The sequence below is a fragment of the Bufo gargarizans genome, chromosome 6, assembly GCF_014858855.1.
Source record: "Bufo gargarizans isolate SCDJY-AF-19 chromosome 6, ASM1485885v1, whole genome shotgun sequence".
NCBI lineage: Eukaryota > Metazoa > Chordata > Amphibia > Anura > Bufonidae > Bufo > Bufo gargarizans.
The window spans coordinates 220,234,502-220,261,928 of NC_058085.1; the positions used below are offsets into that span (position 1 = coordinate 220,234,502).

The 27,427-nt window shown below is 45.7% G+C and overlaps 1 protein-coding gene across 5 annotated transcripts in view; it reads left to right on the forward strand.

The window, feature by feature from the left end:
• The window catches only part of LOC122940687 (catenin delta-1-like), a 575,811-nt gene that overhangs the window by 206,112 nt on the left and 342,272 nt on the right, over positions 1-27,427 (forward strand). For all 5 annotated transcript variants that reach the window (XM_044297389.1, XM_044297388.1, XM_044297390.1 and 2 more), the window contains one exon: positions 18,950-19,145. In XM_044297389.1, the coding sequence (XP_044153324.1) occupies positions 18,950-19,145 (196 nt within the window). The remainder of the gene's footprint in view (positions 1-18,949; positions 19,146-27,427) is intronic.

Sequence of the window (27,427 nt, forward strand, 5' to 3'; positions counted from 1 at the left end):
CCTGCAGTAGAACTATATTGGGTTTCATTTTTTTGAGGTGCCTGAGGACTCTTCACCTTTTCTGTGGTGAACGTAAGCCATTCACATTCCACGACACCACCTTCATTGTGTCGGGCTGAAGTAATTAGAGTAATAGGTCTAGACTGAACACCTCTCAAGTAGTACTTCTTCTAAGGCAAAATGGGCTTCCCTTAACCCCTGAATATCAAAATAACACAAGCAGAAATTATATCACAGTTACAACAAACACTTCACCCACCTTGCTTAACTTTAGTGTACAACTCCCTTTTTTCCCCTCACCCATGACGGCACCCTGTGCGACTCAGGACCTCCCATCAGGACAGGAAACCTGAGAAGATAAAAAGGACACACCGCCACCCAGCACCAGTACAGGTTTCCTGTCCTCCGGCTGGGAGATCCTGAGAAGCAGCTGATGCTGAAGACGTACCTCCAAGACACCGGAGCTGGGGAAGGTCTGTGGCTGTATGCCGTGGGAAGGCCTATCCCTGGGAGCGGTAGTTCTGTGGCCGTGCCGGAAGCCGCTCCCCATAAGTCTGCCTGCGCCTGCCCTCTCTCCGGCCCTGCGGGGAGCCGCTGTGGCAGTGTTCAGGCGGCTCCCCATGCTGTTCCTCGCTTCCCCGGTTCCAAGATGGCGGCCGTGCGCCTATGCGCATGCGCGGGGCAGTCTCCTGAGGATGACGTCGACGGGGGGGGCGGAGCTTCAGCCCTGCAGGACCCGGAAGTAGAGGCCGGAGCGTGTCTTTTAAAATACAAAACACGGCGGCAGGTTCAGGCAGCCAGCTGGGGCACAATTTGGTGTGCCGCGTAGCGATCCTGGTTTGCATCATGTCGGAGCCTACAGAAGGACGCGCTGAACCCCAGGAACCCTTGAGGCCTCCAAGTCCGGTATTGGTCTGAGGATGGGGAAAAAGGAAAAAGCTTCAATGGGTGAGAGCGTTCCTTTTTATTTCTAATGTAGTGTTTTCATATGATTGTCTCCCTTTAGATCCCTAAGCCACCTAAAAAATCGTCTTCCAAGACAAAGCACAGGGAATGTGCGGAATGTAAAACGCCCCTATCTGCATCTTATCAGAAGGCCGCATTTGCGCTTTGCCGCTCAACATGTATAGATAAACTAGTAGCAGAACAATCCCAGACCCTCACTAAGTCCATGAAGTTTATTATCAAGGCATCCTTTAAAGCATTCAGTAAAAGCCGTGCCAGGTCCCCAGATAGACCAGGGAGGGATACGGAGTATGACAGTATTGAATTGGATTCATCCGACGATGGTGGAGAATCCGGACGACTATCGGACTCTTCGGATGAAGATTATTCAGGGAGATCCTTCTTTCCCCCTGAGGATACGCAGCCATTACTAAAAGCGGTCAGAGCAACTATGCAGTTGGAAGACGTTAAGCAGACTAGATCAGTTGTGGACCAGGCCTTTCAGGCATTAGACCCTAAAAAACATAGGGTCTTCCCTATTCATGAAAACATGCAAGCGATCATTGATCATCCTGATAGAAAATTTTTCTTACCCTCCTCGGTGAAAAGGAAATATCCTTATGAAGAAAAAGTTTCCTCCAGCTGGGATAGGGCCTTTACGGTAGATGCCCCAGTCGCTAAGATAGCTAAGAGATCTGCCCTCCCCTTTGATGATCTGGGTTGCCTTTCGGACCCGTTGGATAAGAAAGCGGATATTTACCTAAAACGGGCGTGGGAAACTTCTGCTACTTGTCTTAGACCCGCGGTTGCAGCCACTTGGGTATCCCGGTCCTTAAGATTGTGGATTGAACAGCTAGAGGCACATCTTAAAGAGAAGAAGCCTAGGGAGGAAATCTTAGCTTCTCTTCCCACCTTTGCTAAAGCGGCGGATTTTCTAACTGATGCTTCTACGGATGTTATGCGCTTTGCCGCCAAATCCTCAGCTATGACGAATGCGGCAAGAAGAGCTATTTGGCTTAGATCATGGAAGGGTGACCAGGGGTCTAAGGCCAGACTCTGTGCCCTTCTGTGTGAGGGCTATAGATTATTTGGGTCCTCCCTGGATGACATCTTGGAGATGGCATCTGACAAGAAAAAAGGTTTTCCGGTCCCTCAGAAGACTCCATTTTTTCGTAGACCCCAGCAGGGCTTTAGAAAACAGAGGGGTAAGCCATACGATAGGAAGGAAAGGGATAGATTTTCATGAAAAACTAGCGGCTTCCTTTTTAAAACCCAGGATAGCAAACCAAAGGACAAGCAATGACGCCAGACTTCAGGTTGGGGGAAGACTCTCTGCCTTTTTCCTGGCTTGGGCGAACGTCACCCAGAACAAGTGGGTTTTGTGGGGGATAGCGGAGGGATTCAGGTTGGAGTTCCGCTCTTATCCCCAAGTCTTTTTCACCCATACTCCAACTCTAAAGGATCCTCTAAAGTCCACAGTTCTGGAGAGAGAGGTTCAGTTATTGTTGGACAAAGGGGTTGTTTGCCAAGTCCCAAAGAAGGAGGAGGGCAGGGGGTTCTACTCCCTACTCTTTTTAATAAAGAAACCCAACGGTTCTTTTCGGATGATTCTGAAGCTAAAACGGCTAAACAAATTCCTGAGATACAAGAAGTTCCGGATGGAAACTATAAAGTCGACTTTAGACCTGTTATACCAAGGTTGCTGGATGGCAAGTATAGACTTAGAGGATGCCTATTATCACATCCCAATTCACTCTTCCTCCCAAAAGTATTTAAGGACGGCTGTTCAAGTAAAGGGCCAACTTCTACACCTGCAATACAGGGCACTTCCGTTTGGGGTCTCTCAAGCCCCGAGAATTTTCACCAAGGTCGTGGCGGAGATGGTGGCATTCCTTCGATCGTCTGGGATAGTAGTTGTACCTTATCTGGACGATTTTTTGTTTGTGGCCCAAACAAGGGAGCAGTTACAAACAGAGCTCGTCCTGGTGTGCTCTCTGTTGAAGGATCTGGGATGGAAGATGAAATCAGGAGAAGTCTTGTCTAACCCCTTCTCAAATTTGCACCTTTTTAGGAATGCAGCTAGATTCCACGGCTCAGAGGACATTCCTCCCTCAGAAGAAAGTGTCCTCAACAATAGAGCATGTGTGGTTCCTTTTCCGGTCCTTCCGATGTTCCATCAGAGAGGCGATGGCAGTACTGGGGCACCTGGCGGCTACAATTCCAGCCGTACCATTCGCACAGATCCACACAAGACCGTTACAGTCGGACATCTTGAAGAATTGGAATGGTCTTCCTCAAACACTAGAGGAAAAATTTCATCTCTCCTCCAGAGCAAGGTACTCCCGTCTGTGGTGGACGTCTGAGAAGAACCTCTCGGTAGGAATGCCTTGGTCCTTCATGGAACCCATGCTGATAATGACAGATGCCAGTCCGTGGGGTTGGGGAGCTCATTCAGGGGGAAAATTCTGGCAGGGAAGATGGGATTTAAGAACCCGGGACTGCACGTCAAATTACAAGGAGCTCAAGGCAGTAGAAAGGGTACTAAAGGTGAACACATGATTTATAAAAGGGGTAGACACCGCGCTGAGCCTAGATCACCTGACCCTAATTTACCTCTTGTTCCGATCGTGTACAACCTATCCACCTCAGTTTTAAAACAGGAATTACCTTGATTCTGATGTGTGGGATTATATTAAAGGAAGATAAGGTAATTGGACATCTGTTTAATGAAGATCCAGCATTTGTTTATAAAAAAGCAGCAAATATTGGGAACATAATCGCACCCACGAAAAAATGTGCAGCTATAATGAATACCAAAAAAATCAATGACAAGCAAAGGTTAAAAGGATTTTTTCCTTGCAAAAAATGTATGGTATGTAAAAAATCTCAGAAATTTACCAGCAAAATGAGCCGAATAACAAATGAGGATCGTACCTTTGAATATAACATCCGGGATTATATAACATGCAGTACCAAAGGGGTTATTTATGCCATAAAATGTCCTTGTGAAAAGTTATATATTGGGCGCACCAAGAGACAACTAAAAAAACAACTGAGTGAGCATATATATAATATAAATAAAAAATCTGAAGGGCACCCTTTGTCCAGACATTATACAGTAAAGCATAATGGAAAATTTGATGGATCCTCCTTCTTTGGGATACAAATAGTTAAAATGGACATACGGGGAGGTGATTTCATTAAAAATATGTCAAAAAAAGAAACCCAATGGATCTTCAATATGAACACACTGGTCCCGAATGGTCTAAACTCTGAAATTGAGTTATTTGGTTTTGATTGAATATATCAAATATATCCTTACTGGTAAATCTGTGCAATTAAGATCATATGCGGGTAGAATAAAAGGCAGCTACTAGAGGCACCATGCTGATTCCCTGACGAAGAGTGCCGTAGCACTCGAAACGCGTAGGAAGGTTTTTTGGTGCTAACAGCAGCCCGTAGCTCAACAGGTGACGTCACCAGCTCCCCTTGTGAGCGTGAGCGTAAGTACAAACTGAGTCTCGCCACCGGCCGGGGCGAACTCCATACAGCCTACTTCTACCTGCTATTCACCTCCTGTATAGAAGAACACGTGCACATCGGAACGCCCGAGAAGGTGGTCCCCTAATCCCACACATCAGAATCAAGGTAATTCCTGTTTTAAAACTGAGGTGGATAGGTTGTACACGATCGGAACAAGAGGTAAATTAGGGTCAGGTGATCTAGGCTCAGCGCGGTGTCTAACCCTTTTATAAATCATGTGTTTAACTCTTTAACAGCTAGTGCGGAGCTGTTCGTGACACTGCTGCTTTAATTCTGTAATCAGCGCCGGTGGTATATCTCTGTATTGCTAAGGGTACTAAAGGTGGCAGTTCCAGAGGTCTCCAACAGGAAGTTGGTCTTTTACTCAGACAATTCAACAACAGTATCCTATGTAAATCATCAGGGCGGAACAAAAGTACCATCCCTAATCTTCCTCTGCCAGGAAATTTTCAAAATAGTGGAAGACAGGAACCTGACCTTATCCTCAATACATTTGAAAGGGAAAGAATACGGTGGCCGACTTTCTAAGCCGAGTAGAGCTCAGTCAGGCAGAGGAGTCTGAACGAGGAGATTTTTTTCCCAGATTGTAACAAAGTTTGGGACCCCATCTATAGACCTCTTTGCCACCGGAAAAACAGGAAGACAAAGAGATTCTTCTCCCTAAATTATACAGAGAATCCTATAGCGGTAGACAGTCTGGCTCAGGATTGGAGCCAGGAGCTCGGCTATGCCTTCCCACCTATTTCTCTAATTCTGCAGGTTCTGAAGAAAGTGCGGAGGGAGGGAGCCACCATAATCATGGTAGCCCCCAAGTGGCCCAAGAGAGTCTGGTACTCCACCCTCTTAAGCCTAGCCAGAAGCCCTCCCTGGGTGATCCCTCCAAGGGAGGATCTACTCTCCCAGGGGCCCGTATGGCATCCCAATCTGGGGATTCTTCAATTGGCAGTATGGAGATTGACAGGGACATCTGGTTGAAGAGAAGGCTTTCTAGCAAAGTTGTTTCCACCCTTCTAGGTAGTAAAAAAACTTCAACAGCTAGGAAGTATAATAGGGTTTGGAATGTCTTTTCTTCCTTTCTAGGTTCTAGCCCTGATCCATTTAGTCCTCCAGAAATCCCTAAGATTTTAGACTTTTTACAAGCGTGCTTAGAGAAAGGGCTCAAGGCCTCCACCTTAAAAGTCCAGGTATCGGCCTTGAGCTACTTTTTTTACTTCCAATTAGCAATCCACCCGTGGGTCAAGCGTTTCCTTTCTGCCGCTGCCAGAATCTGTCCTTCTGTTAGACCTCTTTCCCCTCCTTGGGACCTGAACAGGGTCTTGACTGCCCTAACCGATAGACCCTTTGAGCCCTTATTAGAGGTCCCTATTGACATCTTATCCATTAAAATGGCTTTCCTCCTGGCTATTACCTCTGCTAGGAGGATCTCGAGATCCAGGCCTTCTCGGCATTTCCGCCCTATACGATCATCCAGGATAACCAAATAGTTATCAGGCCCCTGCCTTCTTTCCTTCCCAAGGTTGTCTCTGATTTTCATAGGAGCCAAGACATTGTGTTGCCTTCCTTTTTTTTCCTAACCCCTCCAATAGCTCCAGGAAAAGTTTCATTGCCTGGACGTTAAGAGATGCTTGTTAGTCTACTTAGATGTTACGGCTCCTTGGAGAAAGGACGAGAACCTCCTGGTCCAGTTTTTAGGAGGAAATAAGGGGGCAAAAAGCATCCCGCGGGGTTATTGCTAGATGGGTGAAGAAGGCCATAGCTAGAGCTTATATTTCCCTGGGTCTCCCCCCTCCTTCAGGTTTTGGGGCCCATTCTACTAGGGCAGTGTCTACCTCGGGGATGAAAGAGCTGATGTATCTTTAGCCCAGATTTGCAGGGCGGCTACCTGGAGCTCCCCGCATACCTTTCTTGCTGTTTGGCGTTGTTTGCCATTCAATGCGCGGACGTAGCGCAGCCTGCATATCCCAGACTGGTGCTGCGCTACGTCTGCGCATTGAATGGCAAACAACGCCGAACAGCGGCATGACAGGCTCTACCTCGCCTCTCTGGTATGCTCTCCTGATCGCCCGCCCTCTCTGCTATTCTCTCCTGTTAAATACAGTACACTATAGTGCACCGATCAGGTAGATCAATTTTATAATTGATTGATATGGTATGTGGCCATAGGCACACTGTCTATAAATATGTATGTCACATGTATTTTTCACATGTATGTTTCATTGCATTTATATTTTGTTTATTTTCCTTTTCTTGATGTACACACTGTTTTTATTGGATGATCAAGATTTGTAACACACCCACTGGGTGGAGTGTGATCACATGTTGAACATGCTAATTGATTCACCTGTATATAAAGCTGTGAATAAAGGTTTACTTGTTCTTTTCTCTGGAGTGCCGCCCATTTTTCTGGACTATACATTGGGGTAAGAAGCCTATTCCCCTGGAGACGCACACCGTAGTTTCATTGGATTGTGTACCAGTGCCGCCATTTTTTCTTGGGGTATATGTATATATGTGTGTGTGTGTGTGTGTGTGTGTGTGTGTGTGTGTGTGTGTGTTTGTGTGTGTGTGTGTGTGTGTATATACAGGGAGTGCAGAATTATTAGGCAAGTTGTATTTTTGAGGATTAATTTTATTATTGAACAACCATGTTCTCAATGAACCCCAAAAACTCATTAATATCAAAGCTGAATATTTTTGGAAGTAGTTTTTAGTTTGTTTTTAGTTTTAGCGATTTTAGGGGGATATCTGTGTGTGCAGGTGACTATTACTGTGCATAATTATTAGGCAACTTAACAAAAAACAAATATATACCCATTTCAATTATTTATTTTTACCAGTGAAACCAATATAACATCTCAACATTCACAAATATACATTTCTGACATTCAAAAACAAAACAAAAACTAATCAGTGACCAATATAGCCACCTTTCTTTGCAAGGACACTCAAAAGCCTGCCATCCATGGATTCTGTCAGTGTTTTGATCTGTTCACCATCAACATTGCGTGCAGCAGCAACCACAGCCTCCCAGACACTGTTAAGAGAGGTGTACTGTTTTCCCTCCTTCTAAATCTCACATTTGATGATGGACCACAGGTTCTCAATGGGGTTCAGATCAGGTGAACAAGGAGGCCATGTCATTAGATTTTCTTCTTTTATACCCTTTCTTGCCAGCCACGCTGTGGAGTACTTGGACATGTGTGATGGAGCATTGTCCTGCATGAAAATCATGTTTTTCTTGAAGGATGCAGACTTCTTCCTGTACCACTGCTTGAAGAAGGTGTCTTCCAGAAACTGGCAGTAGGACTGGGAGTTGAGCTTGACTCCATCCTCAACCCGAAAAGACCCCACAAGCTCATCTTTGATACCAGCCCAAACCAGTACTCCACCTTCACCTTGCTGGCGTCTGAGTCGGACTGGAGCTCTCTGCCCTTTACCAATCCAGCCACGGGCCCATCCATCTGGCCCATCAAGACTCACTCTCATTTCATCAGTCCATAAAACCTTAGAAAAATCAGTCTTGAGATATTTCTTGGCCCAGTCTTGACGTTTCAGCTTGTGTGTCTTGTTCAGTGGTGGTCGTCTTTCAGCCTTTCTTACCTTGGCCATGTCTCTGAGTGTTGCACACCTTGTGCTTTTGGGCACTCCAGTGATGTTGCAGCTCTGAAATATGGCCAAACTGGTGGCAAGTGGCATCTTGGCAGCTGCACGCTTGACTTTTATCAGTTCATGGGCAGTTATTTTGCGCCTTGGTTTTTCCACACGCTTCTTGTGACCCTGTTGACTATTTTGAATGAAACGCTTGATTGTTCGATGATCACTCTTCAGAAGCTTTGCAATTTTAAGAGTGCTGCATCCCTCTGCAAGATATCTCACTATTTTTGCCTTTTCTGAGCCTGTCAAGTCCTTCTTTTGACCCATTTTGCCAAAGGAAAGGAAGTTGCCTAATAATTATGCACACCTGATATAGGGTGTTGATGTCATTAGACCACACCCCTTCTCATTACAGAGATGCACATCACCTAATATGCTTAATTGATAGTAGGCTTTCGAGCCTATACAGCTTGGAGTAAGACAACATGCATAAAGAGGATGATGTGGTCAAAATACTCATTTGCCTAATAATTCTGCACTCCCTGTGTGTGTATGTGTGTGTATATATATATATATATATATATATATATATATATATATATATAGAGCATTTTGCCAGGTCTATATGAAGTAATCTAGATATAAGCCAAAAAAAAAGGGGGGCGCTTTAACCCTTTGCCACTTCTCTCCGGAGAACAATTTATTTCTTCCACTGGTGTTGGGTGGAGGTGTGTCCTTTTTATCTTCTCAGGTTTCCTGTCCTGATGGGAGGTCCTGAGATTACCGGTAAGCAATGTTGTTTTCTGCGCTGCAGGACAGTTGCCGCCACCACACGGCAGCGCCTCGACACTGGGTTATACCCTATCATCCATATTTCCAACAAGAGCCCGATGGGCCTAGTCTGGTCCTTCAAGTTCCTGACTCTGTTGTTACCCGACCGTTACCCCAATAAATATGCAACATAAAATATTATGGCAGATTATCTGTAACTACACAGTTATTAACTATGCTTTTCTGAGAAACTTTTAAGTCTCTCCAGCACCTCGTAAAGCCCCGGACACTGTAGTGGCAGGTTGTATCGTGCTGCATTGCCTCTCATATGTAGCACAAGCTGGTATGATTAGCTCCTTCTCGCAGCTGTTCTCCGACCACCCGGAGATCTCTGGTCCCGTGGTAGGGCTGCCGTCTCTTGAGCGTCCCAATTCTGATCAGAAGATGCTCCATCTTCCTGCTTGCCCAGGGAGCCTTTTGGAGAGCCAGATCTAGTGGACTCTACCCGCTGATAGTCCCGCTTCTCCCTGGAACGCAATAACATCTACTCTGCCTCCTGGGGGTCTCTGTAGAACTGCACTGAGCCATCCCGCATAGTTACTTTCAAGCGAGCTGGGTATTGCAGTTGAAATCTTATTTCCCGCTTGTATAGTTCCGAACAGATTTGGCTAAAGTCCCTGCGTTGGCGGGCAACCGCGGCCGAGTAATCAGCAAAAAGGAGAATTGCATGTTCCCGGATTTTGAGGCCGTTTACGGGTACGGAAAGCGCGTATAATTGCCTCCTTATCGCAATAGTCCAAATAACGCATTATAACTTGGCGCGGCTTTCCTCCCGCATCCGCCATATTGCCATCCCTGCGACTTTTGCTTTCTGGCAACGGGACTATATGATGAGCCCTCTCCACCTTATGTTTACCCTCTAGACCAAGAGCCTCAGTAACTCCCGCTCACAGATTTCCATCAGAGCTTGGGGCTTAACACTTTCAGGTAGGCCCAGGAGTCTCGAGTTGTTCCGCCTAGACCTATTCTCGAGGTCTTCTAGACGGTCTCTCAGAATAATGTTCTGTCTAAACAGTTCTTGGGCCTCGCCATCTGTTCTTTCTAGTGCCTCTTCCACTTTCACTAACCTTTTCTCCACCTCCTCTATGCATGAGTCTTGCTGGGTCAGGGTCTCCCAGATCTCATGCAAGGATTGCGTTAAGGTCTTAGTCAGAGTCTCTCTGATATCTGGAGCCAAATGTCTCGCCACTTCAATCGCCAACGCCTGGTAGTTATAGTTAATTGCCGGATTGTCCGTTGGCAATGGCTGGGATAAGACGGGCGGTTGTTCCCCCACTTGTGAGCTTGACAGCACCGCTGGTGAGGCTGGACGGGAATCCTCCATCTTGCCAAGTGTATTCACCTCTCGTGTGCCTTTGCCGCCGGTTGTTATTCTGCTCCCGCTCCGCAGAAGATAACGGTCCATCGATCAACTTGTGCCGGTGTGCAGCAGACCGGGCCTCTCACGTTCCAGTCTCTGTAATATGTCCCAGTGATGGAGCAGGAGCTCTATTTCGGTGGACTGTGTCCGGAGCTCTAGCACTCCGCGCCCTGCATCACAGCGCCGGAACCGGAAGTCCGTTTTTTTTTTTTTGGGTTTTTTTTTGTCGACTTGAGTGACAATAACTGGCAAGCATTAGATTTCCCATTGTGTTCATTGATGGCTAAATAGCCATCATTGAAAACCTCATTTACACTATACCAGGCATGCTTAACCTGCGGCCCTCCAGCCTACAGAAGGATATTGTGGGAGTTGTAGTTTTACAACAGCTGGAGGGCCGCAGGTTGAGCATGCCTGCACTATACCAATACAATGCTGCCACCTAGTGGCCTGTATTGGTATATTCCTGAAATAGACACCGAAGCCTCAAGCAGCCTTCTGTCTATTTCAGTCATGTAACACGTTCCCGGGGCTGATTAGATACCGTGGTCACATTTGACCACTGCATCTGAAGGAGAAAATGTATGCGATCATCCTTTATGGCTGATCGCATACATGTGCCGCGGGCAAAAACCCAGCGGCTAGGGCACCCGCACCACGTTCGAGCGGGCGCCATGTTTGGGCCGAACTTCCGCCGTACATATTACGGCAGAGGTCCTTAAGGGGTTAATGACTTTTATGGGACTGCAGGGAGATTGCTGTGATGCCTGGCTCTAAGTCATTGTCAGACTCATAAGTGACCTCCATGTCATCCTGCTGCAACTGAGAGGAGGAGTGAGTCATCCAATCCACAATCTTATCCTCTTTCTCCTCAATGATAATGTTGCCACTTTCCAAAGCCAGGGATCATTGTGGCCTAGCTGGTGTTGATACTACCGACATTTTGGCTCTGGGAGAACAAGACCTTTCATTTTTGTATTGCAGCCATTCTTTTTATGAGGCCAAATGTAAACTCAAGATTTTCCTTTTAAATCAAGTTACATTTGGTACACAATAGGCCTGCATGATATATTGCCAAAGCAATCGTATTGCGATAATCGACGATTTGTGATATGGCACGGGTGTATCAACAGAGGGGGGGGGGGGGGAGGGAGCAGTGCAGTCCCTGTATTCTAATGCATCGGCCCCGCTCACTGTTGTATAATCTTATCTAACCTGTATGCATTGTTAAAATATAATAATCATGTGTAATCCATCAGTATTAGTCCTCATGCACACGACCGTTGTGTGCATCCGTGGCCGTTGTGCCGTTTTCCGTTTTTTTTTCACGGACCCATTGACTTTCAATGGGTCCGTGGAAAAATCGGAAAATGCACCGTTTGGCAGCCGCATCCGTGATCCGTGTTTCCTGGCCGTGAAGAAAATATGACCTGTCCTATTTTTTTCACGGCCAACGGTTCACGGACCCATTCAAGTCAATGGGTCCGTGAAAAATCACGGATGCACACAAGATTGTCATCCGTGTCCGTGATCCGTGTCCGTTTTTTCCTATCATTTCAATGGCAAACTTGACTTAGATTTTTTTTTAATTTTTCATGTCCGTGGATCCTCCAAAAAACAAGGAAGACCCACGGACGAAAAAACTGTCACGGATCACGGACCTACGGACCCCGTTTTTGCGGACCGTGAAAAAATACTGTCGTGTGCATGAGGCCTAACTTACAACTAAGTTCCGTAGCAGAGAGGAGGCAGGTGTCGCGGGTGAGTGACGCTTCGCCTGCCCGTCCTCCCTGCCTGCCTCCTCCCTCCTCTCTGCTACGGAACTTAGTTGTAAGTAATACAGCTGGATTACACATGATTATTATATTTTAACAATGCATACAGGTTAGATAAGATTATACAACAGTGAGCGGGCCGGTGCATAAGAATACAGGGACTGCACCGGTCCCTACTGTCATTCCTAATCCAGAAGTAAATAAAAAGTTAAAAAAAAAACACCAAAATACTAATTTTACATATATAAAATTTACAAACAATATAAAATAAAAGTGTGAACTATTAAAATATGAAAGAATATTTCCTATGCTTTGAACACCGTAACAAAACTAAAAAATCGAAACCACGCGATTTGCCATTTTTAGTCACCTTGTCCCCCCAAAAATTAGTGTACGACTGTTCTATTATGGACTGGACATTCCATAAAATATGGAATGCAAACAATTTTTTTTTTTATGTGGTGTCGGGTATCTCAATACTGTTTGATGGCATCGAAATCGAATCAAAGTTTTGGTATCCTGACAACCCTAACACAAAGTATGGAATGGTTATAACAACATTGAAAGTGTGTTGTCTGTGACATAAAGACAGAGCAGCAATTAAATGTCCTTTCCCTTCTGTGAACACAGTGAATAATATAATATTGGCGCCAGTAAGATTTCGGACTACTGTGTTTTTAAATACGCTGAAACAAAGAAAGAACTTTCTGGTGTGGAAACACATGTTATAAATCGGATATGAGATCATTTCTACCCACAGCAGCAATATGAGGATGGAGGAAATGACTATACAAGATTTCTACCTACTGTGTTATGTGCATTTAATTTCACTGGTCTAAAAATACAATTACCATGAATTGTTTTTGCAGTAATGCAGCTCACTGGACAGATATAATGTACTAAGAAAATAAAAAAGTGCAATTGTTCAGCATTTGCAGCAGAATGCTATTGTGGTACTGTGCTAGAAACTTGAGTTTTTAAAAAAAAAATAACCCACAACTCGAGGCATATGAGAAATTATTATTTTTAGCAGTTTTTTGAGGTTCTGCAGCAGCTCTGCCAGCCCTTGAATGCAGCACTGTGCACTAGCCCATCACCCCTTCAAAGCTTTCCCCAATCAAATTCCTCCCTATTCTACACAAATATTTATTTCTATTTATTGTCCCTACACTCTTCCTGTGACACTAAAATTGAGGGTTTCTTGGGACTGTACATTGGTTAAGATTGTTTATTGTCATACTGTACGCTGAATACATCCATCAACCTTCATCAGCAGCTCAAAACAGAATTACATTCTGTCTGATCATCAAGGGCATGTCCCTGCCTGCTTCTCCGATGATTGGCAGATGAGGCTGTTTATTAGCCTGTGAGCCATTCTGGGTAAGCCATCCCCTCCCCCCTTCCTCCTAGGGGTTATGTGAGCCTCCTCCTTTCTTGATCTTGTTTTTTCCTGCCAATTTACTATAAAATGGTGCTGGAGCGCTGATTTACTGGACTCATTCAAAGCGAGCATGAAAATCTTTTGGGTTTGTTTTGTGGACAAATTTTCTCGCCCATATTCATTGGGGGAAACAGGAACCGTGGGTATAGCTATGTCTTCTAGGAGGCGTTGACAGTAGTAAAAGCTGTTAGCTCCTCCCCTGGCAGCTATACCCCCTCCAGCCTGGAGAGAGAGCTTCCGTTTTTTTCTAGTGTCAATAGGAGGCAAGACCTCCCTGCTCTGCAGGGAAGCTCCTGAAGATTTTTTTTTTATTTTTGTTTTATTTTTTTCCCTTCTTTTTCAGATGGGAAACAGTGGATGCCTCGCCTCCCTGTTTTCCCGGGGGAGCACGCCAGCGTTGGTCTGCCACGCTGCCTCCTCCCCCACAAGACGACAAGGTGGACCAGGCCAGCCTCGCTCCCCTGCATCCCGCCATCCAAGGGGTCACCCATCCAAGCCCCCCTTTTCCAGCGTCCTGCCACTACGGTGACGGTAGCTGAAGGGGTGACCCTGCTGGACCAGAGGAGGGGTGAAGATGGCGGCAGGAAAGAGAAGAGAGGGGAGTACACAGGACTAGGTGAGTATGTTTAACCCTCTAGGTTGGTCTCCCCTCCCTCGTGGTGGCAATAGTCTGCGAACAGACAGGGCTTCAGCATAGCCCAGCTCCTGCAGCCATTCCCAGCATCCCTGAAGCATTCTCCTCTGGTACAGGCCGCTCTCGTCCTCCGGGGCCATCATGGGGGGTTAATGTCCGCTGGGTCCGTATTAACATACAGGGAGCAGAGCGCAGCTCCCGCTCCCCGACAAGGCGGCATCTACCCTTCTCCACCCCTTTGGAAGCGAACCGCCCTGCGTTCGGCCGGCAACGCGCTGGTGCTCCGCCCACAATTTATGCCCGCCCCGCTTAAAATATGGCAGCCAGCAGGGCATACGGGGACTGAGCGCACCACTGGTCCAAGTCACTCGGTCACACATGCGTTGGCATTTAACACCCTTTGGAGCGGACGCCTGCGCGCCGTTCCGGAAGGGGGTTAACTGCAGCACGATCGGCCACTGGTGTTCCAGCCCGCGCTTTTCTCTGCTCGACTTGCGCTATCAACTGCCCGGCCAGTGGGTGAACGCCCCCAGTCATTCCGGCCGGTCTGTGACACGGCCAGTGCAGCATTCAGAGGAGGGGGGGCACTCAGAAAAGCCGCAGCATTCGTCCCTAGGGGGGCACTCTGGCGCAAATTCTTCCCGCCCTTCTCCCCCTCCCCCAGACACCTGCTGAGCCACCGGTCTAGAGACTGCCTTAACCCTTCATGGCTACCCACCATTCTTAGGCCGGCACCTGATTTATCTGGGGCTCTCCCCTAAGTACACTCTGCATGAATTTCCTGCCTCTTGTCATTGAGGCCGGCTTCCTTGTTTAAAAAAAAAAAATTATACTAATAATACAGGAAATGTGCGTCCATACGGGTCCCCCTCCTCAGCCGCAGGGCCACCCGGTCTGTGTGGTCCCACACTGGGCCCGTGTCCTATCTCGGGTAAGGCTACTTTCACACTGCAGTTTCTGGGTCCGCCTGTGAGATTCGTTTCAAGGCTCTCACAAGCAGCCCAAAACTGATCAGTTTAGCCCCAATGCATTCTGAATGCATAAGGATCTGTTCAGAATGCATCAGTTTGGCTCCGTTCCGCCACCATTCCGCTCTGGAGGCGGACACCAAAACGCTTGCAGCGTTTTGGTGTCCGCCTGGCGATGCAGAGCCAACTTACAATGTAAGACTATGGGGACGGATCAGTTTTCATTGACACAATATGGTGCAATTGTAAACAGATCCGTCCCCTATTGACTGTCAATGTAAGTCAGGACGGATCTGTTTGACTTACACTTAGACTTAGATATTTTTTTTTTAAATAGAGTAAGGACTCATGCACACGACAGTTGTTTTTCTGTTCCGTTTTTTTTTTTTTTGTTTGCGGATAGGATGGGGACCCATTCATTTCAATGGGTCAGCAAAAAAATGCTGATAGTTCATCCGTTTGTGTTCCGCGTCCGTTGTCCGTGTTTCCCCTCAGCAAAAAAAATTGTGCATGTCCTACTTTTTTCACATTTGCAGACAAGGATAGGCATTTATTACAAGGGATCTGTGGGGAAAAAAACGGATCCTCCTCCAAAAAACGGACGCACAATTTGCGGACGCAAAAAAAAACCTGTTGTGTGCATGAGGCCTAATGCAGACGGATCCGTTCTGAACTGATACCAGCGTTTGCATTATAGGTGCGGATCCGCACCTTAACGCAGGTGTGAAAGTAGCCTAAGGGGGACCTCTCATAGTTCACAATCAGTCCTCCGGGGCTGTTTGGTTGATGATTTTCCACCTACACAATCCAGTGAAGGACCACTGCCGGATCCTAATCCGTCTTCCGGGGCCGTTTGATTAATAATTCTCCACCTGCGCCATACAGTGGAGAACCTCTGGGATTCTCAATCCACCCTCCTGGGTTGTTGGTTGTTAATTCTCCACCTGCGCAATCCAGTGGGGTCCACTGGAACCTCCTATCCACCCTCCGGGGTTCTTTGGTTGATAATGCACCGCCTTCGCAATTCAGTGGAGAGACCTCTGGGAGTTCCCATTCTACCCTCAGGTGGCTTGGTTGATAAGTCCCCGCCTGCGCAGTCCACAACTGCCAGGGGTGAGATTCTGAAGGGTAGTCCTACGCACAAGCGAACTGCAGCATGACCTCTTTCTCCTCGAATATTCCCGTTCCTCCCTAAATCATGCTCAGACACACCCTCCCTCACTGGGGAGGGTCCGTCCAGGAAAGGGGGAGAATCTCTGATTCGGACTCTGACATGAGTCTGAAGCAATCTTCCAGAGATTGCGTCTAGGTGGCCAGCAGTACTGTCGTATGCATTACCCCCTTCCTTAGGCGGAGTAACTGCACTACTTCAGGATACAGTACCTGCCTTATACATTGTCCCCTGCCATCGGTGGACTATGTACAATGACTTGGGGTTCGGGACCTGCCATATGCAGATCCAGCGGTGGCGCGATGCCGTTATCACTGGTTACATTGTGTGCTGTATGCATTACCCCCTTACTCAGGTGCAATATTGCACTCCACGGGGTACAGGATTCGCCATATGCGGATGGAGGACATTCAGACTTATCCTAGTCGCTCCGAACTGACCCGTTGCGTGTGGTATGCTGACCTATTTCTCCTGGAGACGTCCCTTGGTCACTGACACTCGGATGTCCTTCTTTCAAGGGGTCTGTTCTTACATGACCATTTCAATGACGACGTGGCTTTTAAGTCCACCGTTCTGACGTGGAGAGGGTTTTTCGGCTATGATTCAGGCCAGGAAGCCTTCTGGTCCTTCCGGGGCTGCTGTGAAGCCGGGACATCCCCTCACTTTGTGGTTTCCTCTCCCCATGGTCTTATCCTTTCTACTTTCAGGGTTGGACCTTGGTTTAGCCCTTGGTCCCTTGATAGGGTCAGGTGTTGGCGCTTCGGTCCTGGGGCAGCTTTCCAGCGTCCTCTGGTGCCCATGGGTAGCTTCCTTCAAGGAGCGGCACATATGGTTCCTCTGTACCGTCCTTACAGCCTTGGGACCTGAATGTAGTTCTCTCAGCATTCCGGCTCCTGTCGTAGGGGTATTTTATTTATTTATTTTTTATTTTTTTGTGGCCATCACATTCCTCAGGCGGGTGTCTACGTTGGGGGTGCTCTCTTGCAAGATCCCCCTACCTGGTTCTTTACAAGGTTAAGGCGGTTCTCCGGCCCATTCCTTCTTCTCTGACTTCCATATCAAGGTGGTCTCTGACTTCCATATCAAGGAAGAAATTGTCTGTCCTTCCTTCACTGTCCCTTTCCTTTACACCTTACGGAAGGGAGTTACATTATGGATGTTGTCAGAGCTCTAATCATTGTTAGCAGCCTCCAGTCCCTCTTGGCGTACGGACCCCCTTTTCTCTCCGGAGGGTCCTTGCTGGGGATTGGCGGCCTCCAAGGGGCGATCGCACGTTGGATTCGGTCTGCAAGTGCTGCAGCTTAGGTGTCATGGCTCACTCTCCCAAAGCAGTGGGCGCATCTTGGGCTAGGAGGAATCGCGCGTCGGCTGCACAGTTGTGTAAGGTGGCTCCCTGTCCTCCCTTACACATGTTCACAAGAAATTACCAGATGCATACTTATGCATCGACGGTCGCTGCGTGGGCAGCGTGGTCTTGCAGGCGACAGTTCTTACATGCCTGCAAGGACGCTTGCTTCCTTGGGTCTGTGGCTTTTTCCCCTCCCTGTGGACTGCTTTTGAACATCCCACGGTTCCTGTGTCCCCCAATGAATATGGGCGAAAAAATGAGATTTTTGTATAACTTACCAGTAAAATCTCTCTCTCGCTCTTCATTGGGGGACACAGCACCCACCCAGTATTGTTGTCCGGCCACAGTTGGTCAGTTGCTGGTTTGAACTCCGTTGGGTCCTTTTGACATGGTTGGTGTTCCATGGTTTTTCTTGGTTGGCTTGCTTCTCCTACTGCGTGTACACAAACTGAAGCTCTCTCTCCAGGCTGGAGGGGGTATATCTGCCAGGGGAGGAGCTAAAAGCTTTTACTAGTGTCAACACCTCCTAGAGGACATAGCTATACCCACGGTTCCTGTGTCCCCCAATGAAAATCGAGAAAGAGATGTTACTGGTAAGTTATACAAAAATTTCCTTTTTGTGAAATTTTCAAACCTGTTTCGTTATGTAGCTCATCCTTAATTGTAATCTTTAAAATGGGTTTATTGAATAGTACAAATGCCCCTCCTATAGATGATACTTACCCAGTCCCTGGCACCCGCATCCCTCACGATCCCTGCACGGCCACCACTGCATCACCTTGTTGCGCAGATCAAAACATCCAGCGATGGGGAGGTGAAGCCAATAGCAGGCTGCGATGGTGACCAGCCTCCCTAACGTCACCCGGTCTGATATTGGCTGACCCCCCTTCCCCGCCCCATGGATCTGGAGGGATGCTGTTGCAAGGGGCCAGGTAAGTATCGTCTGTATGAGGGACCCGACATAGTGAGAGGTATTTGTACTATTGGATAACTCCTTCAAACCAAGCACTGGCTGGTGTCTACAACTACACAGCGAGAGATCCAGCTATTAGTAACAAGAATGAAAGATTTTTTATTTTTTTACTGAATTGCCACCATGCAATGATGTATGAGATATGTCCTTGGAAGGGGTTGTGTTAAACTGGGCTACATGCTCCAGAGCCCACTCTGCGTAAGAATTCCCTAGGATGAAAATAACAACTGACTTCCCTAGCAACTACCCCAAATACGTAAATAAGTGGTATCTCTCAATGAGAATGGGTTTCATTGGCAATGTGTGATTCCTGTTATCTGCTGTGCTGATGAAAGTTGCTGACTTTTTACGGTTCATATTCATAAGGTACTCTCTGGAATTTATCCTCTCTGGACTCCATAAAGATGGAACTTGTGGATCAAGCCCTTTACACTCTGATTCAGGAGATCCTTGTTCCTTATTCTGGTTGGCAGAAGGATGGTGGAGCAGTGAATGCAGAAGAGGGGAAGACCCAACACATCGAGTGGGAGCCTGCGTTGGTTAATACAACAGGATGCTTACGGTAATTAAAGTCACATTAACCAATTAAAAAAAAAATTCAGGCTGCCAATAGCATTATATGTTTTTTATGCTGCTGTGTTTCCCTCCCCCTTTCATTACCTGATTGTTAACACCCCCTCTGGGCCTATCCAACTGCAAATAACGAACTTCTGAGCCAACCTAGATTTACATTGGACCCTCAAGATACAGTTGTCTCAGGGTACAGTATTTTCAGCATAATGTAGGAAGGAACAAGGGGCCGTCATTGATGATCGGTATGTGTCACGAGGTTCCTTGCCTCTGAGTTAAGAGCTGGTTTTTCTCAAGTGTCATTATTGCAGATTGAAGTCTGACACTTCAGCTGTTTAGTATGGCTGGCTGTAAAACTGATCCGGGATGGCTTTTACTGGGAGTAGTCAAAAGTGCTGGGTGGGTGTCTTTCCTCACGTTCCAGGACACGTCTTGGCAGGCTTATAAAGCAGTCAGCACTATCAGTTGGTTGTGGATCTGCCTCCTTCTGACAGTGAAGCTGTGGCGTCCTCTGTGCTGAAGACTGCAAAGAGGCATGCAGGCCGCCTGGAAGGCTGCCAGTGGAATTTTCTGTGGCCAAGCATTCAGCGGGGTGTGAACAGACACCTAGGATTCCAGGTGAACATTATTTTGTTTTGCAGTGTATGAACAAGCACCAAGACTGTTATGTTTTTGCTGAGTGTGAATAAAACACAGAAGTTTTATTTACAACCTGGTTCCTTGCCTCTATACTGCGTCCGCTAACCTGTCTACCAGAGCAAATCCCCACAACTCAGTGATTTTTCTTTTCTTTTTTTCATGGACTATCGTAAGTTAAAACTAGACTCAACATACAATAACTCAGACTCGGATCTAGCCAATCGACATGGCCATTTCTGTAGTAAAACTCCTGTATTGGTTTTCTGGTAGCTCCTCTTTACAATACAGTACATTACTAGCTGCCCTGTACTGCCTTCTGTCTGTGCCAGAATGAGCTGCTTCTTTGAACACCAGATAAGGGTGATTCCATTTTATTTTTCTGGTACACTGTGCTATACAGTACCCTGAAGAAGCTCTTGTCCTCACCATAGAAAGTGATTTACAGCTTCCAGCATCTATCCCTCACTGTTCATATGAAAGAGCTTGCTTTCTCTGGCTTCGTTATCTGCTTATATTTCTTAAATCTTAATTTTCTCTTATCTTGGGATAACATCTTAGGGCTTTGGAACCAGCTACCAGTTTTCCATAGAATTATGGAAATAATAGAATTATGGACTCAATGGTTTCATCTTAAAATAGTCGTTCCAGAACATTGTAACTTTAGGGACCACTGTATTTGATATTTTTTATTGGAACACCTTAGACCTTTTTTTTTTTTTTTTTTGCCTTCAGATCGGATTTTAACAAAAAAAGAGCACTGGACAGTGCTGCCATGCTGCGGATCTAGGACTTACAGCTTTTTCCGGTCTGGGATGCACTGTAACCTGACATTGCACAGTGTCAGGTCGTAGTGTGCGCCTATGTGCACTATGTCCTGATGCTGTACGCAATGCGGGGCCTTGAAGATGATCAGGGAATATGAGTACAGGAAGCACAGTACTGCCCTCACCTCTCCTTTCCTCCTGCATACTAATGACCACTACCATAATGGAAGGGGCATTAGCATTTTTACTGTAAGACGCATTGCCCCTTTCCCTTCACTTTTGTGGGGGGAAAAATGCGTCTTATAGTGCAGAAAATATGGTCTACTGGCTGGGCCCAAAGCAAAACTTCAAAGGACTAGAGCGCATTTTGGCTTTTGGCGGCCTATTTTTCTATTGCTGTTTCTATTGCACCATACTGCCAGTACAGATGTTGTACAGTGCCAAACATTAGAAACTCCTTCAAAGTGACTTTTTTTTAATATTTTGACTCCCTACGTTTTTCATTAGGCTTAAACGAGTCGAGCTTCGGATCAGAAGTCGTTTCATTTAAACACTTCGGTTTTAATGCTGTCTGGAGACCTTTCTCCGTACAGATTTAAAATGTATTGCCTATGCGTTGGCAAACTAAGGTGAATCATTTCTACATCTCTAAAAAATCTTTAAATTAGGAATCCGAAGTCTGATTTGGTACCGACGCACCAGCCGCTACCAAACCCGACTTCGGATTCCTAATTTAAAATGTTCTTAAAGATGAAATGATTGCCAAATTAATTCACCGAAATCTCAAGCGACTTCGGATGAAACGTAGGCAATACATTTTACTGCTGTACGGAGCTTGATTCCCTCAACACTATTTTTTATTTTGGTAAAATTTGGACATTTTTAAATGTGGCTTTTTGTTTTTTAATAAATGGGGGGGGGGGGGGGGAAACAATGCGTGCCTTCGTATATTTTATGCATGAACCAGCCCCCCCTGCTATACTTAATATAGCTAAATCGAATACTCATAACTAAAAGGAAAAAAATGCTATACTATTGTTAAAGCTAAAATATATTTTAAATATTTTTATGAAAAACTGTGTATACGTAACCAGCAGGGGTGCACTCACATCAAGAACATTGCACAACTGCCCCTTTTTTGACTTTAGATTGCAATGGGTCGCTGTAATACCCTGTTACAGCAATGCCATGCAACCACTTTGGCTGGTCTCTGGGATACTTACTGTGACCGCAGCTGTCTAATGATGGCACGTTCAGAGATCTGCAGCACCACGTGGAGCCGGCAGATCATAATGTAACAACACTTTTATATGTCGAGTTAGGCTACTTTCACACTAGCGTTCGGGGCTCCGCTTGTGAGTTCCGTTCAAAGGCTCTCACAAGCGGCCCCGAACGCTTCCGTCCAGCCCTAATGCATTCTGAGTGGATGCGGATCCGCTCAGAATGCATCAGTCTGGCAGCGTTTGGCCTCCGCTCTGCTCAGCAGGCGGACACCTGAACGCTGCTTGCAGCGTTCGGGTGTCCGTCTGGCCGTGCGGAGGCAAACGGATCCGTCCAGACTTACAATGTAAGTCAATGGGGACAGATCCGTTTGAATATGACACACTATGGCTCAATTTTCAAACGGATCTGTCCCCCATTGACTTTCAATGTAAAGTCTGGACGGATCCGTCTGCGGCTACTTTCACACTTAGAATTTCTTTTACAATATAATGCAGACGGATCCGTTCTGAACGGATCCACAGTCTGCATTATATGAGCGGATCCGTCTCAGACGGATCCGCTCTGAATGCAAGTGTGAAAATAGCCTTACAGATGAGCGCTTACTGCCATGATGTATATAGTCGTGAGACGGTAAGCCAGAGGTTAAACAGTCTGACTAACCCCTTACTAAAAAGTACCTCTTTTCTTCTGATGAAACAAGGGAGTTAAAAGCTGTAAGGACTACAATGAACTTTTCTGATTAGAAAATTTGGAGATCGGTTCACGACTAGATGTTCAGTGGCCTGGAGCAGAGGAGGAAGAGTTTTTCCAGTGCATAAAACTCTGCATGATTTAATTAGGAGTAAATGGAAGTTGCCAGACCAAAAACTTTTCATTCCTAGAACAATAAAACGTAGATTCCTATTTAATGAGGAAGATCACACATTACTTACCCAATGTCCCAAAGCACATGTATCTTTATCAAAATTGGTTAAGAGTGCTAATTCGTCAACCTTTGAAAACATAGGTAGTCTAAAAGATTCCATGGACAAAAAAGTTAATACCTGCTTTAAGAGATCCTGGGAAGCGACTGCAGCGATGTTCAAACTTAATCTAGCATACAATCACAATCAGCAATCTGTACTGTGTGAGATAATGTAACTAAGTTCAGAACCGTGAGGCATCAATAGCATTGAATCTGCGAGTAAGTGCGAGACCTAATGATAAAAGCCATAAATATATCCATCATAAATCAGCTATTAGCCATAGACATAAGAAACCAGAAAAGGAATGAGTAAACAGGAAAATAAAAAAAGGGTGGGGGGGGGGGGACGTATGCTAGGAGGGGAAAAACAGTGGAGGAGTGCACAGCAATCCCCAGATACTCCTTAACCGAACATAAGGGGAAAAGCTAGACAGATTGACCCTCCCGAAGTCAGGAGGTGAAGTCCGCACCAGCTTTAAACTTGATCCAGGGATCCCATGTGAGTCTCGCCTTATCTGCCCTCCCTGTGTTCTCAGCCATCAGAGTCTCCATCCTCTCCAACAGATCCACTTCTGTCATCCATTCTTTAATAGAAGGTGGGGTAGAGGACCTCCAGTGTCTAGACCAGTGCGTCCCAACCAGTGTGCCTCCAGCGGTTGCAAAACTACAACTCCCAGCATGCCTGCACAGCCAAAGGCTGTCTGGGCATGCTGGGAGTTGTAGTTTTGCAACAGCTGGAGGCACACTGGTTGGGAAGCACTGGTCTAGAGGGTACTGTGTGTGTGGCAGAAAGTGACGCAAAACATCCTGTTTAATGGCTGACACAGGGGCCGATAGAGGAGAGCAATCTGTAGTGTGGGTGTTATGCGCGGACATCTTTACCATCTGGTCAGGATCTTGTAATTCTTCTCCTGAGCAGTGTTATAGGCCATATTTGATCATGGATCTTTCCCATAGTAGAGTCAAATGATGAGTTATTATTGAAAACTCTTTGAGAGGGTGTGTGCAATCATGTAAGATCCAGGACAAGGAAGTTATTGGTATTGAGGATATATCCACTTCAACTTGGATCCATTGTTTGTGGGTCTTACTATGGAACCATTCCACAATCCTCTGAAATAGAGAGGATTGATGATGTAGATCAAAGTCTGGGAGTCCAGATCCTCTTTCCAGTTTGCACTTAATCTGGACTTTGTCAAATACAAGGTCTGAGGGAGCCTCATACAAATTTAACTGCTCTCTGTACAGAAGAAACTCCTAGAGGTTAGGATTGGGACCATTTAAAGCCAGGACAAAAACCACTGTAAGATACCCATCTTAACAGCGTTTATACAGCCAAACCAGGACAGTTGTAGGCGATTATAACAGGATAGGTCTTGTAGCATTTTTTAGAGGAGAGGTGCATAGTTTAGTGAGAATGGCAAAGAACTCCGAAGTTCAGATTCAGAAAAATTAATGTCCAGAGCGGATGTCTCTTCAGCTGACAAGGTAGGAAGTGCAGTATCCCCAATATAAGAATCCACTCTGGTCTGGAACTCCTTGCATGGCATATCCGCAAGGGGGCTTTTCAGGTTATATAGATGAGTGTAATAAAGGATTCTTTACGGTAAGAGCAGTGAGACTATGGAACTCTCTGCCTGAGGAGGTGGAGATGGTGAGTACAATAAAATAATTCATGAGGGGCCTGTATGTATTTCTGGAGTGTAATAATATTACAGGTTATAGCTACTAGAGGGGTTGTTGATCCAGGGAGTTATTCTGATTGCCTTATTGGAGTCGGGAAGGAATTTTTCCCCCCTTAAGTGGGGAAAATTGGCTTGTACCTCACAAGGTTTATTTTATTTTTTTGCCTTCCTCTGGATCAGCTTGCAGGATAACAGGCTGAACTGGATGGACAGATGTCTTTTTTGGCCTTATATACTATGTTAATATAAAGGTATTTGGGTGCCCATATATTAGCGTGGGTCTGCCATCTAAATGAGAAGAAAGCATTGAGGCTTTCTACCAGTGGACTGGGTAAGGTGATATTATTAAGGGCTTTTATTTTAGAATAATTGATTTGAAATTACTGACTTGGCCAAATCTCTCAAATTCCTTAATCAAAACAGGGAAGGACACCTGCGGGTTGGTCAAATATAAAAGTTAATCTGCATAAAGAGCTACTTTATATTGACGGGATCCGATCTGTATTGCCTGTAACATATGGAGGTTTACGCAAAGCAGTTGCTAGATGCCCCATATCTATGACATAAAGCAAAAGTAAGAGTAGGCAGCCCTGCCTGGTGCCATTGGTCACAGGGTAGGGTGTGGAGAGGAAACCATTCATTTGGACCCTGGCCATTATCTTATGGTATAAAGCAAAAATTCTGCTCAATAATTTGGGGCCTAAACCTAATTGTATGAACTCTGATCGAACGAAGGTCCAGTGAACCGTCAAAGGCTTTTTCAGCATAGACAGATACCGGACAAGCAGGACGTTTTTGTTTCTTAATGTGGGAGATAAGAAGCAGAGTTTTTGTGGTATTATCTCTCTCCTCACTGTGACCAACAATGCCCACCTGATCAGTATGGATAACTCTGGGGAGGATAGGAGAGATACAGTTAGCAATTAGTTTAGCAAACTGCTTCAATCAGAGTTAATTAGCTAGATGGGTCTGTAGTTATTACAGATCGACATGTCCTTTCCTGGTTTGGGCAGAACCGAGATGTTGTCTGAAAGAGTCTGAGCAGTAAATGGGGACATATCAGTAGTGTGGAGTTAAACACGAGAATGTGGATAATTAGTCCAAGAAAACTTTATAAAAGTGATTGGGAAGGCCATCTGGACCAGGGCTTTTTCCATTAGGAGCGGCCTTGATGGCTGCTTGAAGTTCAGATTCAGAAAAATGAATGTCCAGTGCAGATGTCTCTTCAGCTGACAAGGTAGGAAGGGCAGTATCCCCAATATAAGAATCCACTCTGGTCTGGAACTCCTTCAGGTTATATAGATGAGTGTAATAATTTCTAAAGATGTCTGCAGTATCCTAAGGGGCATGTTTAGGTATTCCATTAGGAGATTTAACCATAGAAATCAAAGTATTTGCTGGACGTGGGTGTAAAAATTTCCCCAAAGCACTACCACTTTTGTTAGAAAAATAACGCCTAATATAGGCATAGGCTTGATCAAGAGTACTTTTAAGGGTGTCCAAAAAGTTGCATTTCCAGCTAACCTTTGTCATATCTACTCTGTGTGCTCGGAATCCAAAAGCAATTCCTTGATGTGGTAAGTAAACAGAGAAAAGATGGTTCCACTGTGCTTTTCATAAGAACTTCCTCTTTATTTATGTAACAAATATCAAAGTGTAGACAAATCCATACAGCAAGCGATTGTTGTCCGAACCGCGTAAACTATGTCCTTAGTCGTATTCACAGTAATGGAACCATTTTTCCTCTGCTTACTTTTAAGGGTATTTCCGGCCTGCCATAGGAAAGCGAGAACCGTTGGATCTTTAGTGGTTTTTGTGAGTAGCATCCAGCTCTTGAATTAAAGCTAGAAGTATATAAGTCTATTAATTGTAAGGTCCCTCCTTTTTCCCCAACCTCAAGCCCTGCTGGATGAAAACCCCTCTGATAACACATTAAGGGGCTCCCATTTGATCAATAGTGGGGTTTGCTTAGTGGCGTAATGAAGCAGTCAGAGATGGCCTGACTGGCTGCTAAACGAACAACAACATTTACGAGATTGGGGTTAAGGGACCACATCCATTCCCAAGGGGAAATGTTAGAAAGGCCTAGGGATGTGTATACCGGTGCGTGGTCTGACCAAATGATGGCCAATGTTGGAGCAAGGGTACCGAGCTAAAAGCTGATGACTAATCAAGAAATAGTCTATACGGCAATACATGTCATGGACAGTGGAGTAGTTTGTGTTGTCACGTCCTTAAGGGTGCTTAGCTTGTAGAAGGGCAAGTTGATAAAGCGTAAAAGGGGACCTGCCTGTCCACGATAAAATTAAAATTAAAATCTCCTGTCACTATCAGTTGTCCCTCTGCTCTTACCTGGACAAGTTGACCAACTTCGCAAAGCACATGAGCCTGATCCTGATTTGGAAGATAAGTTAGCGAGAGTGAGCACTTTTTCACAAAACCGTGACTTCAAAAATGCTTATCTACCATGCTGGTCAATCTGTGTTTTAATAACCAAGGCTGGAAGAGACTTGTATAACCCAATACTGACCCGTTTGCATTTCAAAATGGGGTTAGTGCTATGAAACAGTTGTGTATTGTTTGTGGTAGAACACTTCTTATGCATGTGGTGCATAATTTGAGACCTTCTCCGGAGTATTAAACCCCTGCACATTTAAAGAGCAAAGCTGAAGTGTGGACATTATCGAGATTATCAAGACTGGAGATGACTGCTCCTCCCAACACTAGAGAAAAGAAGGGAGGGGAGGACTAAGTATAGAGACTATACTATATCAAGTTAGTGTCAACAGACACACCCTAACAGAGAACCTGACTGGAACAGGCGATAGTAATGTTTATCTGTTACTAGCAGAAGGACGCATCTTCGCTCGGGTATATTTCATCTATTTAATTTGGTTTCTTTGTGTCGTAAAAAGATATCGACAGTTTCCCCCATAACAGTGACCTCTACAGTACCTGCCCCTTTAACAATCGCCTTCACAGTGCCCACTCCTAAAAC